Genomic DNA, 17,245 nt, shown 5'->3' with positions numbered 1-17,245 from the left:
ATTCATACAATAAGAAGAGGTTCATTCATTTACAGTAGCCCCTTTAACAACAGTTAATAATTAAATAGCCACCGCCCCTTTAAGGCAGTTGTCACTTTTCAGTCTTTTTTCCTCTTATACTCATTATTGTAAAGGCTTGGCTCATTCTGGAAACAAAGGACATTAGTGTATAGGTTTATTGTGACGTTAGTGATGTGGACTTATACTATTTGTTCAGGCACTTTAATAAACATGTTTAGAAGACAAAGACCTGAGCAGTATCAGGAGTTACATTGCTGCTAATGTCCATAAGCAAATGACTGGCATTTCTTTTTCATCTGCAGCAAATACCATTCTGCTAATTCCTTCACGGTGTCCAAAGTAACAGGTTAGTGCTCCTTTCTTATTTGTGTTCTTACCATGTATGGGATGCTTCCCTTCAAATGGATTCATTTGTTTTGGCTTTAATTGTTCAGTTCAAGCTGTGACGTGTGAGACTACAGTGGAGCAGCTCTGTCCATTTCAGAAGCCTGCCTCACATTGCCCAAGGTAAGGCTTTTCACATTCTCTCATCCATTCAATAAGAATAGTTTTGTGCATGCACCTACATAGTCACTTAGTGGGTATGACTTTGGTTTTGTGATACCGGTTTTTATCTGAAATTCTGGTTCTTTTAGGGTTTAGAATTTTGTATGATCGAGAATTGCTTCCTAGAAGGAGCAGCAAGACATGACATACTACATGTACCCAAGTATCCCTACTGTACCTTCTCCGAGTTTTGGTCATTCCCTGGTCTCAGAACTTACACATGAGGCCATGTGCTCATTTGAGCTACAAAGAGGTTTTATTAGTTCCCATGAACTAGTATAATGATATGTCTTACTGGGTGGTATAAACATCTGACGTTTATTTCTCACATTGCTGAATATTAGAAGCCTAAGACCAAGGTGCTGCTGACTTGGTCACTGATACGGCTCTCTCTCTAGCTTGTAGACAGCCACCTCCTTTGTAGCTTTACGTGCTAGGAAGAGCTTTTTCTCATCTACCTTTATTGCAAGGCTGTTAATTTAAAATCCAGATGGATAAGGACTCTTCACTTAATAACTCATTTAGCCAAATTACACCCATATTGGCCCTGCCTATCTCCAAATAGCAGTGTGGGTTAGGACTTCAACAGATACATGTGGGGCTAACAATAACATTCATTCTGTGACAAGTTCTTCCAAGAGAAACCAGTACAATTCATATTTTAACATTGCCACCTAGCTCCTAAATTTACAGAATATAATTGCAACTGGTAAATGAAAATAATTCCAATAAGATTTGAATAGGATTCTTCATTTTTTTATCTGTGGGAAGTCTCTCACTTTGAGATGTAGTATGGACAATTGAGTTTGCATATAGACATAACTATCCCATATCCTTTCAAAGAAATTACCCCGAAAGGAATATGAAGAAATATGTCTTCAGGGATTCCATATCTGTCTGGCAGGGCAACCCGAAGTAAATGATAAAATACATAATTATTAAATGGATAACGAATAATTATTACTCAATACTAATGGAAACCGTATATGCCTTAAATGGAAACAGACCTGTAAATGCAAGTTTAATCCCGAAATGAGTCGGTAGCACTTTTGTTCAGAGCATACAGGCAAGTGTGAGTGAAGGACGGGTTATTAGATCACTGCTTCTTAGTAATGATACTGAAATAGCCGAGCAAGCAGCCCTCCCGGTCTGCCTTTCACATGAACTTATCCAAGTAGAAAGGAGATCAGGTTGGCACTGTGGCCTCTGACCTTCTGCAGGCTAAATGCCAGCTAAGAATAAGATGCTGTTTGTACACACAGCCTGAGCCTAGGGCGAGGGCTTGACAGCCATGGGAGCAGAATGAATGCCCAGCAGTTTTCACATTCAATGAGAACCTTTCTTGTCAGCAGGGACATGTTTCAGTTCTCAGAAACTCCAGAGAGGTTCTTTTATAATAAGCAACCCTCCAAAAATTTGTCATTTCTTACTTTTGTTTAAATGGTTCTGACTTACATATACTATGACGTGTACACAGTATAGAGTATTGTATGATACTATGCAAATTTTAGAAGTAACTATTACATCTGTGTCTTGAGGAAGATCTATCTAAATTGGCAAGGGTAAATTCAGATCTTTTTTCTTTTTATTAATACTAGTAGAAAATTCATGGATGTGATCATGTATAAGGGACTTTCATATGGTTATCATGTTGAAAGTCTCATGTACTATATAAAATGATGTTTTCTCAGTTTTAGTTTCTATTTCCTTTAAGCGCCTGTATGGGGTGTGAGGGAGACACACACACACACACACAAACACACACAGTGACAGAGATAGAATATCAGTGGAGAAGAAGTAACTGATTATTTTCTTTTTAATTATTAGTTGACGGTTTCTTGAACTCCAGAGATGGATTTAATTATTATGGATGGGAATGTTTCAATTTAAAAACTGAAAGCTTTTAAAAAATGAGCCTGGCCAATCAGATATCTCTATGGTAGTAGGCTGTCTGAAGAAAGAACATCTCATGCTGAGAGGGGAGAATCGTAAAGGCCCTGAGGCATGAGCACGAGCGTGTTTTGTGTGTCTGAGGAATAACTACCTCTAACTGGAACGGGGAAGCAGGTCGAAGAGAGCCACATATTCATTTATCAAACATGCAGAACATATTGCAAGGATCTGCTCACTCATTTTCAGTGAGGAAGAAAGTCTTTGGAACAATCAGAAATAAATGGCATATTTGGACTTGCATCTTTTAGTTCAAATATGTGTAACCTGATTGGAGAGAACCAAGTCAGGTGAGGTCATGGGAGAGGGTGTTGCCGTAAGTTACACAGCGACTGATCATATCTGTGCTTACCGTGGTTTAAGTTCTTTCAGGAAGCCCTGATCTTGGTTGTATTAAGTATGACTGATAAGAATTACAGCCCATTTGAATATAAGGTAAAAGAGAAAAAGGAACCAAGGCACAATAGAGGCTTTGGCAGAAGTTGTGCGACAATAGAATTGCACTGTGTTGTGATGGGAAGCCCACACATGGAAAGGACTTTAATGAAAGATATTTTTATTCCATGTCAGATAAGCTTGAGCTATTGGTTAGATGTACGCTAAGTGCTGAGAAAGTGGTAGGGATTCACAGTGCAAATGAAGAGAAGTTCCAGCTAGAGATGGAAATTTGGACATTATCTGTAGATAAAACAAAATGCAGAGAAGAGCAGTGTGTTAGGAGGCCTGCTGTGTAATACGGGCAGTCCCTGGGATTTCCCACGCTGTCCGTTCACTGAATTCTGCTCACACTGAGCTCCAAACTCAGATCCACAGATTTTTTTTTTTTTTTTGGTTTTTTTTTTTTTTTTTGGTTTTTCGAGACAGGGTTTCTCTGTGGCTTTGGAGCCTGTCCTGGAACTAGCTCTGTAGACCAGGCTGGTCTCGAACTCACAGAGATCCACCTGCCTCTGCCTCCCGAGTGCTGGGATTAAAGGCGTGCGCCACCATCGCCCAGCTGATCCACAGATTTTTGTTCAAGTTTCTTTCTCCTCTGAGTCACCAAGGCAGAAGGCTTCTGCGTAAATTAAAAAAACAAAACACAAACAAAATCCGTATCTTTGTTCAAACCTGGAAGTAAGTAGAAGGCACTGCGTCCACTGCTGGTTTGCATAATTGATCTGTCTCAGGAGATTAGGGTAAGCAGAGCCTGCATTGTTGAATTTATTTTGATATAGGATTTTGGTTTTATTACTAAGAAACACTGAATTCACCAGCTTACTTTATGTCTTTATTTTTTTTTTTTCAGAGTGTACTGTCCTCGCAACTGTATGCAGGCGAATCCACATTATGCTCGTGTAATTGGATCTAGAGTTTATTCTGATGTAAGCATGCTACTTTGTACGGCTCCCAATATCCTCATGTGTATAAATGCGTACTCATTTAGATGTGCATACAGGCTCTACACAGAGTCAGGGCTGGTTCTGACCTGGTTCACATATTTTCAGAAGAGCTAATCATCAATGTCACTGAAAACGAAGATATAAAAATATGCGTATATAATTATTTGGCTAAGTTTCACTCATGTCTTGCCCATCTATCGGACATTTAACAAGAGAACCTGGAGGCATTGTTGAGAAGTAAAATGCAGTTTGTTTCCCTTCAGTCTCTCTTTTGGTTCTTCTATGTCTTAAATGTTAATTATTTGTCCAATATATGCATCATATGCTCACTGCTAAAGAGGCATTTGACAAATAACTAAGGGCCCAAACTAGATAATGTATTAAAATGGGCATGGAAGGGAGCTATCTGCCAGCACATTGTAACGTGTGAATTTAGCGTGGTCAGAAAAGAAACACCAGCAGCGATGGTCTCACACGTTGCAAGTGGGTTTTGTAGCACAGGTCTCTAGGGGGCTGTAGGGAAATTTTTCTGCAGTAGGAATTAAATCTAACAAGATATGTAGTACGAGTAGATTCAGTGTGCACAAGAGATAGCCCTGGTGAGCTGTGGGCAGAGGAGAACAGACGCTAGTGAGAACCAGGAGGGAGGGAGACGGAGATGAACTCGGGTTTTATTCAGTGGATATTCGGAAGGCATTGAAGATTTCAAAGCTAGAGTTACAAAAACACATGGGGAAAGTTTCCTCTTGATGTACGTGATCAGTGGAATATTCTAGAACATTGGTTGTGGACTTCACCTCATTTCTCTTATCACATTTGGTTCATTGGTGCAGCCCAAATTCTCCCTAGTTTAACTCTGCTTTTGATGTCCTTGCTAAGCCTCCAGCCTCGGGTTTGGTTCTTCTTTAATTGTCCTGTGGGTGCTAGGAATTTGCCCATCCTCACAGTTCTTTCTGAAGAAGTTTTGTCATGATGGTACTCTATATCTCAGTCCTCATCAATGTCATTCTGAGGTCCATTGTGAGCTCCTCCTCTAGTCAATGTCATCCTTCTTCCCACTATGACTCTGCTCACAGCTGCCTATGTTAGCAGGCCTTGGAGCTCTGTTCTGATTCATCCGCAGGTTCCTTGAAGGCAAGGGATACATTGCGTTTGTCTGCCAAGCTATGATCAGTCAGGACACAGAACGTGCAAAAGGAATCATTCCTTGCAGCTTTTTCTCCTTAATTTCCAAAGTTTCTCATTTTAGTCATGTCTGATGAACGTCTTTCAAAATATACCCCCCCCACACACACACTACTCTGCCTTTAAGGCATCTCTTGCTAGTGAGGGTATTGCTAGAACTTTCACCCTAAGAGGATCTTAGTCTTCTGTGCGAAGTATGTGGGTGATATGTGTTAGCTAGAGTGAATTGGAAGATTCCTGTCACGCAGGAAAAGCACCTGCCAATCTTCTCAGCTCCCACAAAGTGTGTTGTCTCTCAGTTAAAGTTGGTGTGGAAAGTTGTGGAGGAATCAGCCAGCTTCCTCCTGTCACTCCGGCTTCCGCTCCAGAGTTGCTCTCTTTCTGGCTACAGAGCTAGAAGTATAGTGTATATTTTGCTACTATGGACATCTTTTGTAGCTTATCACAAATCATATTAATTCTGCATGTGTTCAAAATTCCACTGTATTCACAGATGAAAAGAATCATTTCAATAATATAGTCATTTAAAATATGGATAAAAAGTTACCTTTGGACTCCATAAGAGCGACAAGCAAAATAATACTCTAAAAACATCTATAGAACTTGGGTCTTTGTGAATGTCATATGAAAACGTTTTCATTGCCTTGAGGAGAAAGTGCTGATTCTACTATTTTAATAAAACAAGAGGAATTACTGAAATCTACAGAGAGTTACTTTTAATTTAATCTATTCTGAGCAGCGTCTGTCTGTCCTGGATATAGTGAGCAATGCACTCTGGACTTCAACCTGCTGAGTGAGATGCCTTTTCCTCAGAGGGAGGATACACAGTGTTTGACAGACAGCAGTTTGTAACAGAGCAAAAACAGAAGGATTAGAAACCCTGGCCTTCAGGCTCTTGGAACTAATCAGTACTGACGGATGCCACAGAGTTCAGAACACCATGATAAAGCAAGGTCAGGTCAGACACACACACTTCTGTGAACCTTTACATCCTTATAAAAGCATCCATGAGATAACGAATGGAGACCTGCCACAGGCTGCAGAAAGAGTGCAGGGTGGTGAAGTGGATTTTGAGGTGCTGAAATACTTCATGTGCATCCTGTGCTGTATTGCCTCAATTCTCAGCTACTGACACGTTACCATGGAGCAACTTGATTGAAGCCAATGCTTGGATCCAGGGAAGACTTCCATGGTCCAAAAAAAAAAAAAAAAAAAAGGATTTGACTTTGACTTTTGAAGACAGTAGTTTTAAACATTGGAGATTTAGACCTGAAACATTAAATAAGACTTCTTCTCCATAGACTTTCTGTTCAGTTTGGATTTTGTAGCTGAGTGTATGAGCATAGCACAGTAACATAGCTGTGACATTGATTATTTTCGTTGGGGCAAATGCATCTCCATTTCACGCATTCTGGCAAATGGCTCTTAGATATGGACAGAGCATAGTTGAGTTGTGTATAAGTAAAATCTGGATGTGAGGTCATCTCCTCCATATTGTGATCATTTCATCATGTATATCCCAATAACCACTAGCAAAGGCTGAGACTTGTGAATGGCAAATAGCACTTGAAGAATGAAAAGGAGTTCATTTGCTTTGTGTTGCCTTGGTTATAAAACTCGGTTTCCGGGACACGACAAATGTTTCCAATATTAGTTGGGGGAGTGGTTTTACTATGCCAGCTCCTTTTAGCCTCTGCATTCAGACTTGCTGAGAATCGGTTTGATGTGTGACTTCCCAAACACTCCTTTGTGCGTGAAACATTACGCATCAGCTGTTCACTGGCTGCACAAATAGATATTGGAGACCTCAGACTAGAAGCCTGGGCTAGGCAAGTGCAACAGGGGAGTTCTTCCTAATGGTGTATTGTCTTTGCTTCTGTAGCTCTCAAGTATCTGCAGAGCGGCAGTGCATGCAGGGGTGGTTCGAAACAACGGCGGTTACGTGGACATCATGCCTGTGGACAAGAGAAAGATGTACACTGCTTCTTTTCAAAATGGAATCTTCTCAGAAAGGTAAGGTCGAGCAAGATAAGCATCACTTTATGTTTTAGTTGGTGGTCTGTTTTGTTTTTTGCTTGTTTATAGCTCTTCTTTGAGTGGTGTCTGAGTGGCTGAACAGTGTGTTTCCTTTGAATCCTTGCATGGTTGTGGGTCCTTCTGGGATGAAGTACCAGACATGGCTGTCTCCTGCAGGCTTATGAAAGAGCAACATGAAAATCGGATTACCTAGAGAACCACTCTTTTGTTAATTGATCTTATAAAAAGGAAATTTCCTTCATCCTCTTTCAGATTTTCTAGATTAGTTTTCATATTTAATTCTTTCTAGGTGTGCAAGGCACTGAGTACTTCTCTAATCCAGTTATCTGACAAACTATTTGACCAAAACAATAAGTCTTATTTTCCCTAGAAATAAATTCTCTTTTTCATTAGAACTTGGATACTTAGTGTGATGTAAATGAATTCTTTCAGGCTATTTTCTGCTGTTCAGCTCATTAGTGTGACATATTTTTACGACTTGGGAAAATTTATCTATTCATTTTATGAACTATTAATAAATGTTAAAAGAAATGAGCTTTCGATGAATTTCTAAAATCATCAATATTTATGGAACAAATGTGAAGTTCCATTTATTTGTGCAGAGGTCTACATTTTAGCTATTTCCTGAATCATGTTTCAAAATCATAGCAGAAGATTCAGGTCTCCAGTAGTTTCTCTAAGAACTCTATGACAGGAAAGTCCAGATTGCCATCCCCAATTCAGACACACACTGAGTGTCTGCTTTCAGATGGGATGATACCAGGAGGCCATAGTTGAGAAGGTGACTTTCTAAAGCTTGGTTCATGACCTTCCTAAGCAGGTGGAACATATAAAACAGGTCCCCGAATTATAAAATCTAACACACCTTTTCCAGTCTAAGTGAACTTCATTTAGTCCTCACACTTAAAACTGTTGTTTTAATGTAAGTGACAGCCTACCCGAACTAGGATAGCATTTGATTTTTAATTACTGTGAATATCCTAGCACTTTCACTGTGTCTGCTGGATACTTCAGCTGAAGAATAGATTTCTGAACCCTAATTTATATATGCGTTTGCTGAGGTTCAAATTAGTTAAGTAATTATTATACCCAAGGTCATGTAACAGTCAATCACTACGATTAACTCTTGTTCTGTAAGTTTAGAGATGCAGATTTGCTCAGGATATTACTATGGACAAAGACACACTTCAGACACATACACTTCCCAGGACTTCTAGCTTGTGTCCTGCAAAAGGAAAGGTGGTGTTAGATTGCTTTTGTGTGTGTCTGAAGACCTGGCATGGCACGTGGGCACGTTCTGTGCGGTCATCTGCACGAGCTTTGTCATTTCCTCCCACTAAGGTCCTCTCCCTACTCATTATGTGAGAATATGCATAGAAAGAAATTTCAATTTGTCCTTAGCAATATTCAATGTGCTCATCTTTAAGTTTATTTTAATTATTACAAAACAAAATTTCATGTAAAATGCAAATAAGATATGTATTTAGAATACAAATATTTGGTTCTGTATTGCTTTCTCTATGATTTAAAATAAAAATAGCTCAAAATGCCACGGGGGGAGAGAAAAGGGGAAGGGGGAGAGAGAGAGAGAGAGAGAGAGAGAGAGAGAGAGAGAGAGAGAGAGAGAGAATGAGATACTTTATTTCCATTTTAGTGAGGAAATATTAGGGCTTTCCAGATTTGAACTTTAAATTTCATTAGAAAAAACTTTTGAGAACTATCGATGCTATGACTTAGACTGTGTGATAACATTAGAGCTTCTAATTGGAAATATAAATTCTAATGCTAAGGAAATAGTAGCCTAACTCTGCTATATTAGAGTCTAAGACAGCAGTGCATGAAAACATGCCCCAGGTCCTGTGAACTGTATAGCGGCTGCTCTCCTTCCTTTTAAGCATCTCAAGTTTCTTTAGTAAACTTTCAGTCCAGTCAGCAAGCAAAATCTAGAGGATTATGTCATCCTCCCCGGAGCTTCCCAGTAAGTGTAAATTACGGCAGTCTGACACAATTGGGCCATCTGGATTCATGGAGCTACTTGCTTGCCTGTCCTCAGAGAGAATGATTGATGGGGAGGATTATATGCACAGATGACCTCAATGTATCTTTTGTGCTCTTGCAGTTTACAGAACCCTACAGGAGGGAAGGCATTCCGGGTCTTTGCTGTTGTGTGACAGGGAACTCTTGGAAAGGAACTGGAAAGACCGCCTCACATGCCACGATTCTGAGTTTTGAATAGAACTGTAACTGTACAGAAGAAAGCAAGTATTGCCAGCCCACCCGCAGAGTGCAAATGAGTGTCACTCTTGAGAGGCAAAGTCTATAAAATAAAACATGGGACATTAGCTTTGGGGAAAGTATTGAACATTTAATGGTTTTAGAAATCCTGTGTTGAATATTGCTATATTTTCTTAGCAGTTATTTCTACAGTTTATTACATAGTCGTAATGGTCTACATTTCGTATATTATATTATATGGTGCTTTGTATATGCCACTAATAAAGTGACTCCAAACAGTGAATGTGAACGGCCTTAGAGAATTATCTGGTGCATTGGAAAGCAAACAACCCAAAAACCGAAGGAAACATTTAAGTCACTCTTCTGCCAGTCCACTGTACATTCTTACCTACTCAAAATCTCTGTCTTTCCCTTTAAGACTGGGCCGTTTTTCTCTTCTTTTAACTGGTGTTATGCAGACTATTAAGTCCTCATGTCGCACTTGTTATTTTGTATAAAATAATCTTTTAATTTCCAAGTGAAAATATTTGGTTCCCCTGGAATGGCCTCGGTCATATGTGGGGTAAAGTCCAAGTGTGTTGTTGAGAACACGCCTAGTGATCATGTAGTAGCTAGAGGGTAGCGTGGCCATCTGAGCTTGCTAGCGTTCTTAGGACTGAGTTCACATGGCTTTCTCTTGTATCCTGGCAAGTACTCCTGCAGGCCAGGAAGTATAATAAAAAGTCTAATGAGGATGAACTGATGTGTTACATTTTATTACCACTGGTGTTCATAGTGGCAAATGGCTTTGTGTATAAACCTTCCATTACTATCATCCTACGGTGGTGATATATTTGTTTCTGTGAAAATGTACTGTGCTTTGATTCCTAAATTCTGTAAAATGTTACTGTTAGTATGTTTTTTTTTTCCTGCTGCTGGTGAACTTATTTGTCTCCCATAAACATATTAAAATCAATCAGTTTCAAAAGACCATTTCACTTTTACACGCATGCTTTGTTGTAGAATTCTTCTAAATGAGTGAGCACGGTCAACCTTAGTTTTCTAAATTTGACTTTCTGACATCAGTTTAAGTAAGTGGCTATTAGCAGAAACCCACAGAGTCCACCTAATCATGTAGCTATTTGTTTTGGGGAATGGTCATTTATTTAGAAATATTATAACAAGAGACACTTTGAATAAGAGGAGAGCTATGGATTTCATAAAGGGGAAGAAAAGCATCAGACAGCAAGGGAATGATTATAATTACAAAAGACCAGAACAGGCAGCAAATACTTCAAATATTTCTAAATGAGCAGGTGTTTAGAAGTAGATAAAATGGAGGTAATTTGCATGCAGGTATCAGAGCAAGCAAGAAAACTGGGTGATACAAAAAAATGAAAACGCAGAGACTTAGAGATTGTTTCAGAAAAGTAGTTTCCAAATAAGTCAAATTGCTTGATCATTTGTTGAGGATTGGAAGATAGTTAAATTGTTCAAAATGCAGTCAAGACTTATAAAGCATAATCTTCTGGGAATTTTACCCCAAAATACACACTATCCTTTTCTTAAAACTGTTCTCAGAGCTAGATTTAATAAGGACATTTTGTACAAGTGTGTAATTATAACTTTCCTCATTATATATGTGTGTGTGGCTTTCCTCTCATTTGTGTTCTGGTTACAGTTCTCCCTGGAGAGTGCCCATCATTTTTGACAGGCATTAGGTTCTTTTTTTAAATTTATTTATTTCTTTATTAATTAATTAAAGATTTCTGTCTCTTCCCCACCGCCGCCTCCCCTTTCCCTACCCTTCCCCCAATCAAGTCCCCCTCCCTCGTCAGCCCAAAGAGCAATCAGGGTTCCCTGCCCTGTGGGAAGTCCAAGGACCACCCACCTCCATCCAGGTCTAGTAAGGTGAGCATCCAAACTGCCTAGGCTCCCACAAAACCAATAGGTGCAGTAGGATCAAAAACCCATTGCCATTGTTCTTGGGGTCTCAGTAGTCCTCATTGTCCGCTATGTTCAGCGAGACCGGTTTTAACCCAGGCTTTTTCAGACCCAGGCCAGCTGGCCTTGGTGAGTTCCCGATAGGACATCCCCATTGTCTCAGTGTGTGGGTGCCCCCCTCGCGGTCCTGAGTTCCTTGCTCGTGCTCTCTCTCCTTCTGCTCCTGATTTGGACCTTGAGATTTCAGTCCGGTGCTCCAATGTGGGTCTCTGTCTCTGTCTCCTTTCATCGCCTGATGAAGGTTAATATTCAGGAGGATGCCTATATGTTTTTCTTTGGGTTCTCCTTCTTATTTAGCTTCTCTAAGAACCCGAATTATAGGCTCAATGTCCTTTATTTATGGCTAGAAACCAAATATGAGTGAGTACATCCCATGTTCCTCTTTTTGGGTCTGGCTTACCTCACTCAGGATAGTGTTTTCTATTTCCATCCATTTGCCTGCAAACTTCAAGAAGTCCTTGTTTTTTACTGCTGAGTAGTACTCTAATATGTATATATTCCATACTTTCTTCATCCATTCTTCAATTGAAGGGCATCTAGGTTGTTTCCAGGTTCTGGCTATTACAAACAATGCTGCTATGAACATAGTAGAGCATATACTTTTGTTGTATGATAAGGCCTCTCTTGGGTATATTCCCAAGAGTGGTATTGCTGGGTCCATGGGTAGGTTGATCCCGAATTTCCTGAGAAACCTCCACACTGCTTTCCAGAGTGGTTGTACAAGTTTGCATTCCCACCAGCAATGGATGAGTGTACCCCTTTCTCCACAACCTCTCCAGCAAAGGCTATCATTGGTGTGTTTGATTTTAGCCATTCTGACAGGTGTAAGATGGTATCTTAAAGTTGTCTTGATTTGCATTCCCTTATCATCCTGAAAACAAAATAAGGCATTAGGTTCTTCAGACTTGTCCCTAGTCTATAGCTCCACCATGAATCCTTCATACTATTGAGGTATCTGCTCCTAACCTCACATCTTTTCCTCTTCAGTGCATCCTCCATGCTCAGATAGGATTGCTCCCTTCTTTAAAATTCTGTCTCATAGAGAAATTGAAGCCTCTTTAAAAGCATTTGCTTTTTTATAAGATATTTAATACATAAGAAGTATCTTTTGGTAGCCTACTTAGCTCTCTTGTACCTCTGTCACTTTACCTGTAAATAAATACATACAATGATGATGCTAAGAATTGAGATATTGTATATTATGTGATAGAAGAGAATATCAAACATGCAATATGCCACCAGCATATGTTAGTTTTATCAAACTCATTTTTATTTTATTTTCCTTTAGAAAACTCTTCACCTATCATGTTACACTACTTTTTTTTTTTTCTGCTGGTGAACTTATTAACGTCCCAGAAACATGTTAAAATTAATACCTTGCAGAAGATTACTTTGACTGTCTTTTATTCACTGTCCTCATTTCACTGATGCTCTGATGGATGCCTTACTAAACAGAAATTCTTGCATAAATTTTCCTAAAATTCTTTTTATATGAATTCTGTTCTGTCTCCTGTAACACCCTTTAATTTGTCTATGTTATAGATTTGCCTCATATTATATATAGTTCTTTAAGCTTAATGAGTTTTTTGGCTGTCCAGGATGCAATAGAATAAGTGGCATATGTGGGCCAGTCCTATACAAGTCACTTATTTCTGTAAGCCTCAGGAAACATTGTGAAAGAGGAAGCAGGAAGTACTGGAAGACTAGAAGATGGAGAGGGTGCTGGGCTAGGAAACACCATTCTTTAAACTCAGCCAACTCATCTGATCATCAGCTCACAAAAACTGTAGTTACCTGCACTGGGCCCACACAAGGATGCCTTATCAAAACTCAGTCAAGAAAGGAGGCATGCTCATGAATCTTTACGTTTTACCTCTTCTATTAGTTAGGCTTCTTTTACTGAGACCCGCAGCAACTTTGAAAGGAAAGGAGCTATTTGTCTTATAGGTTGTTGAGGAAAAGCCAATGCAAGAACCTGAGGTAGAAACCATGACTAACTTGCCTCCATGGCTTGTTCAGTTTGCTTTCTTAAATGATCCTGGACCACCTACCAAGATTGGAACCACCCATAGTGAATTGGGTCTTCCCAGATGAGATGCTAGTCAAATCCCTGTAGAAGTGTGTACAAGCCAATTTGATAGATGTAATTCCTCAAATGAGATGATCTTTTCCCAGGTGACTCTAGTTTATATAAAATTGAAAAATATTAACTCCTACAGCTCTGCACTGTTAGCTATTGATGGATTCTGGGAGGAGGGGACTCGCCATTTTTAGTTGTATATCTACCAGTGAGCCCACTAAACTCCTGTGAATAGCTCTAAATATTTGTCACACGAATGGCTCTGGTTTAATCTCAGTGGATCACAAAACAAAATAAATAGACATGAACATGAGAGAATCTTTTAGGGCAGTGGGAGACAGAGGGAGGGGATTGAGAGGTGTTAGTATGTACAGCATGTGTGTGAGAAATTTTAATAACATTCTTTTTAAATAATGAGCACTTTGAGAATGTCAGTTTTCCTACCCATTTTCTGCCAAATAGTAAAATTCTACAGGTGATTTTTTTTTTTCGAGACAGGGTTTCTCCGTAGCTTTTTGGTTCCTGTCCTGGAACTAGCTCATGTAGACCATGCTGGCCTCGAACTCACAGAGATTCGCCTCCCTCTGCCTCCCAAGTGCTGGGATTAAAGGCATGTGCCACCACCGCCTGGCTCTATGGGTGATTTTTATTCAGATAAAAACTGCTGTCAAGTAGTCATGGTCAATATTACTGCATGAACATTCTAGTAGTTCATCATTTTTTCCGGCATTATAAATACATATTTTCTCCCACCAGCATGCTAGACATCAGCACAAAAATAAAGGATTATGGCAATTAATATGCCCATTTCTCTGTATTTAGATTTTTTAAAAAAGAGGTCAATGTTAATAGAATAGTGTTAATATCACTGTTGGAGCTTGTAAATCTGACTAGACAGCATGTTGCTTTATATTTCTTCATTTACTAAAATAACCTATGCATTTTAAACAAAAGCAAATCACTCTCCCAATTTGTTAGGTTATTTGCATATACTGATGGCCATTTATTTGTCTTAATATTTTAGTCAATGAAAATTCCATATACATTCACAATGCATTTTGGACATAGTCACCCCCCAATCACTTCCTCCAGATGCCCTGGCACATCTTTTCCAACACATCTCCTTTTCAATTTCAGATCTTCTTTTTTTATGTAACCCACTAAATGCAGCTAGCATTTCGCACATATGCGTAGTTGTGGAGTCATGCACTGGGGCAGGACAGTCTACCAATCCCCACCCCTGACGCGCACACCAAAGCAAAGTGACTTTCTTCTCATCAGCAGCTGTCACCTGCCAATAATTTCTCAAGTAGGGTTGGGAAATGAAGAACCTATCTCCCCCTCCTTGATCTTATGAAGGTCTGTTCCAGTAACCACTGTTATATCTTGTCACATCCAGAGGCTAGCATGTTCCAGGACTCTTCCCCATCTTCTGGCTCTTCTCCTTCCATCTTCTACAATGTTCCCTAAGCCTGGGAGGCTGGGACAGGATTGACACACAGATTCCATCTGGGAAGTAGCATAGTCCCTTATTTGCACCACTTTGGAGAGTTACAAGTCTTGTGTTAACTGTTACTCTCCAAAATAAGAAACTTGGCTGACCAAAGTTGAGAGTTGGTGTGGGAGAATTGTATATATTCTGTCAATCATGTTTTGAATAAATGCTGATTAGCCAGGCAGGAAGTATAGGTGGGTCAACCAGACAGGAAGTAGAGGTGGGGTGATAAGAAGAGGAGTATTCTGGGAAGAAGGGAGACTTTCTCCAGTTCTTCCCAGATCACTGAAGAAGCAAGATGTGGCTTCTTCATATGGCTAACATAGATATGAATACTGGGTTGATATAAGTTATAAGAGTTAGCAAGAAGCCTGAGCTAATGGGCCAATCAGTTTTTAATCTTATGGAGTCCTCTGTGTGATTTTCTTTGGGGCTAAACGGCTAGGGGAACCAGGTGGGACAGAAACCCAACAAGCCTGGCCCTCATGTTACATCCCCCTAGTCACAGTACCCAAAATAATGATGAATTTTTATCTAATTGCAATCATGCTAGTTATCAATTATGCTTATAATTACAGTTAGGAAGCTGAAAAACAGGGAACTCACGTGAATATAACTCATAAATTCAAAAGAAGTATGCACAAAAGATGTGCAAATGATGAACATTCTAAATTCATGTGTTGATTTTAAATATCATTTTTTTATGGAAGAAAACAGACTGAGTCATTAAGTTCCAAAACCAAGAATTTTCATATGAGAACAGAATGGCTAGGAACAGTACAGTGAGGACTAGCGAATGAACAGTGGTGTCTCCTAGCGCATTCTTGTTTCACTCATTGGAAAACACTGAATTTTATCCAATCTTCTGTGGGTTATATTAATTGCTGTAGAAATTCTTATAAGCATAAATTTTGTTAGAAAATAGATTCTGGTTAGGGAGAAAACTATTATGCATTTAGTCAAATGTATATTATCCTTGAATATGATAACACTATATAACTGTGAAGGTATCATATAACAGTGTAGAAGGTACGATAGAAGAAAATTGTCTGCATTGCTAATAAATGATGAGAACTTATAGATAAAGAAAAATGATGAGGAAGAAAGACAATTCCTGTATTAAAAGCAAGCAGAAAGTATAAGTTATTGTAGAGAATCTACAGATGAAAACTGTTACAAACAGTGGTTAAAATATGCCTTTAGAGGTAGATAAGAAGAGATATTATATTTTACATGTCTGGAGTAATAAATGTTGGAGCAGAGAAGGTTGGACATTTTCTCAGCAGCTTCTCTCCCATCCCAGTCTCATCTTTAGTGCTAGGAACCAAACCCAGTTGTTTACCAGGTTACTGCTCTACCATGGGTAAAAAAAAAAAAATCCTCAAAGCCTCAAAAGTCCTTTTATTTCAAAACAGTGTGTCATTTTATAGCCCAGACAAACCTAGAGCTCACTTTAGAATTCAAGTTTGCCTTGAATATATGCAAAATCTTTTTGCCTCAGCATCAGAATGCTGGGCTTCCAGGTGTGAGCATCCATATCCAGTTCTGTAAGGTTAAATTGCTGAGATTAAAGAGAATCCTTGATTGAGTAACCATATGACATCACACAATATATTCACCAGGCATTCTTGTCTTCAGTTTGAGTAAAGAGACAAAAGAACGCACTTTATAATAACACAATCTTCATGGGGAGGTAGGTTGACATGCTTCGGACCCAACCAATCTGACAGTTAATTAAGTAACATTTTTATATGCAATGGTTTATAGGCAAATGAATGAGGGATAAAGAATGACTTACACTGGGCTGGTGTAGGAAGTACTTCTGTGTATGTGTTGCTTTTATTGGATAATGAATAAAGAAGCTGCATTGGCCTGTGATGGGGCAGAGTAGAGCTAGGTAGAGAAAACTAAACTGAATTTTGGGAGAAAGAAGGCAGAGTCAGAGAGATGCCATGTAGCCACCAGAAGGGAATGATGCAAGCTGCCAGCTGGAACCAGGTAGGCCACGAGCCTTATGGTAAAATATAAAATAATGGGAATGGGTTAATTCTAGATGTAAGAGATAGCTAACAATATGCCTAAGTGATTGGCCAAGCAATGGTTTAATTAATACAGTTTCTGTGTGATTATTTTGGGAGTCTGGGTGGCTGGGGAAAAAACAAGCAGTTTCTGCCAACACTGGGGGGATGAAATACCATTGTAATCTTATACATCATTTGCTTCTAGTAAGAAACCAGAGATTCATGATTATATCCCTGTTCCTGGGCACTAGTACATAGAATCTAAATGTTAGAAACATTGTCTAGAGTCTGAAGGGACTCGGTGGTTGTGTGT

At 39.3% G+C, this 17,245-nt stretch overlaps 1 protein-coding gene across 2 annotated transcripts in view; it reads left to right on the top strand.

Annotated features, from left to right (window-relative positions):
- Crispld1 (cysteine rich secretory protein LCCL domain containing 1) overlaps positions 1 to 10,325 on the top strand; it is a 35,160-nt gene extending 24,835 nt beyond the window's left edge. For both annotated transcript variants that reach the window (XM_050165050.1, XM_050165051.1), the window contains 5 exons: positions 324 to 367; positions 456 to 528; positions 3,803 to 3,878; positions 6,964 to 7,094; positions 9,238 to 10,325. In XM_050165050.1, coding sequence (XP_050021007.1) covers positions 324 to 367; positions 456 to 528; positions 3,803 to 3,878; positions 6,964 to 7,094; positions 9,238 to 9,289 — 376 coding nt within the window. In that variant the 3' untranslated portion in view covers positions 9,290 to 10,325. The remainder of the gene's footprint in view (positions 1 to 323; positions 368 to 455; positions 529 to 3,802; positions 3,879 to 6,963; positions 7,095 to 9,237) is intronic.
- The last annotated feature ends 6,920 nt before the right edge of the window (positions 10,326 to 17,245 follow it).

Source organism: Alexandromys fortis, unplaced genomic scaffold, assembly GCF_014885135.2.
Source record: "Alexandromys fortis isolate MF-2015 unplaced genomic scaffold, M_Fortis_MF-2015_v1.1 scaffold_135, whole genome shotgun sequence".
Lineage (NCBI taxonomy): Eukaryota > Metazoa > Chordata > Mammalia > Rodentia > Cricetidae > Alexandromys > Alexandromys fortis.
This window is presented reverse-complemented; position numbering and strand designations above follow the sequence as displayed.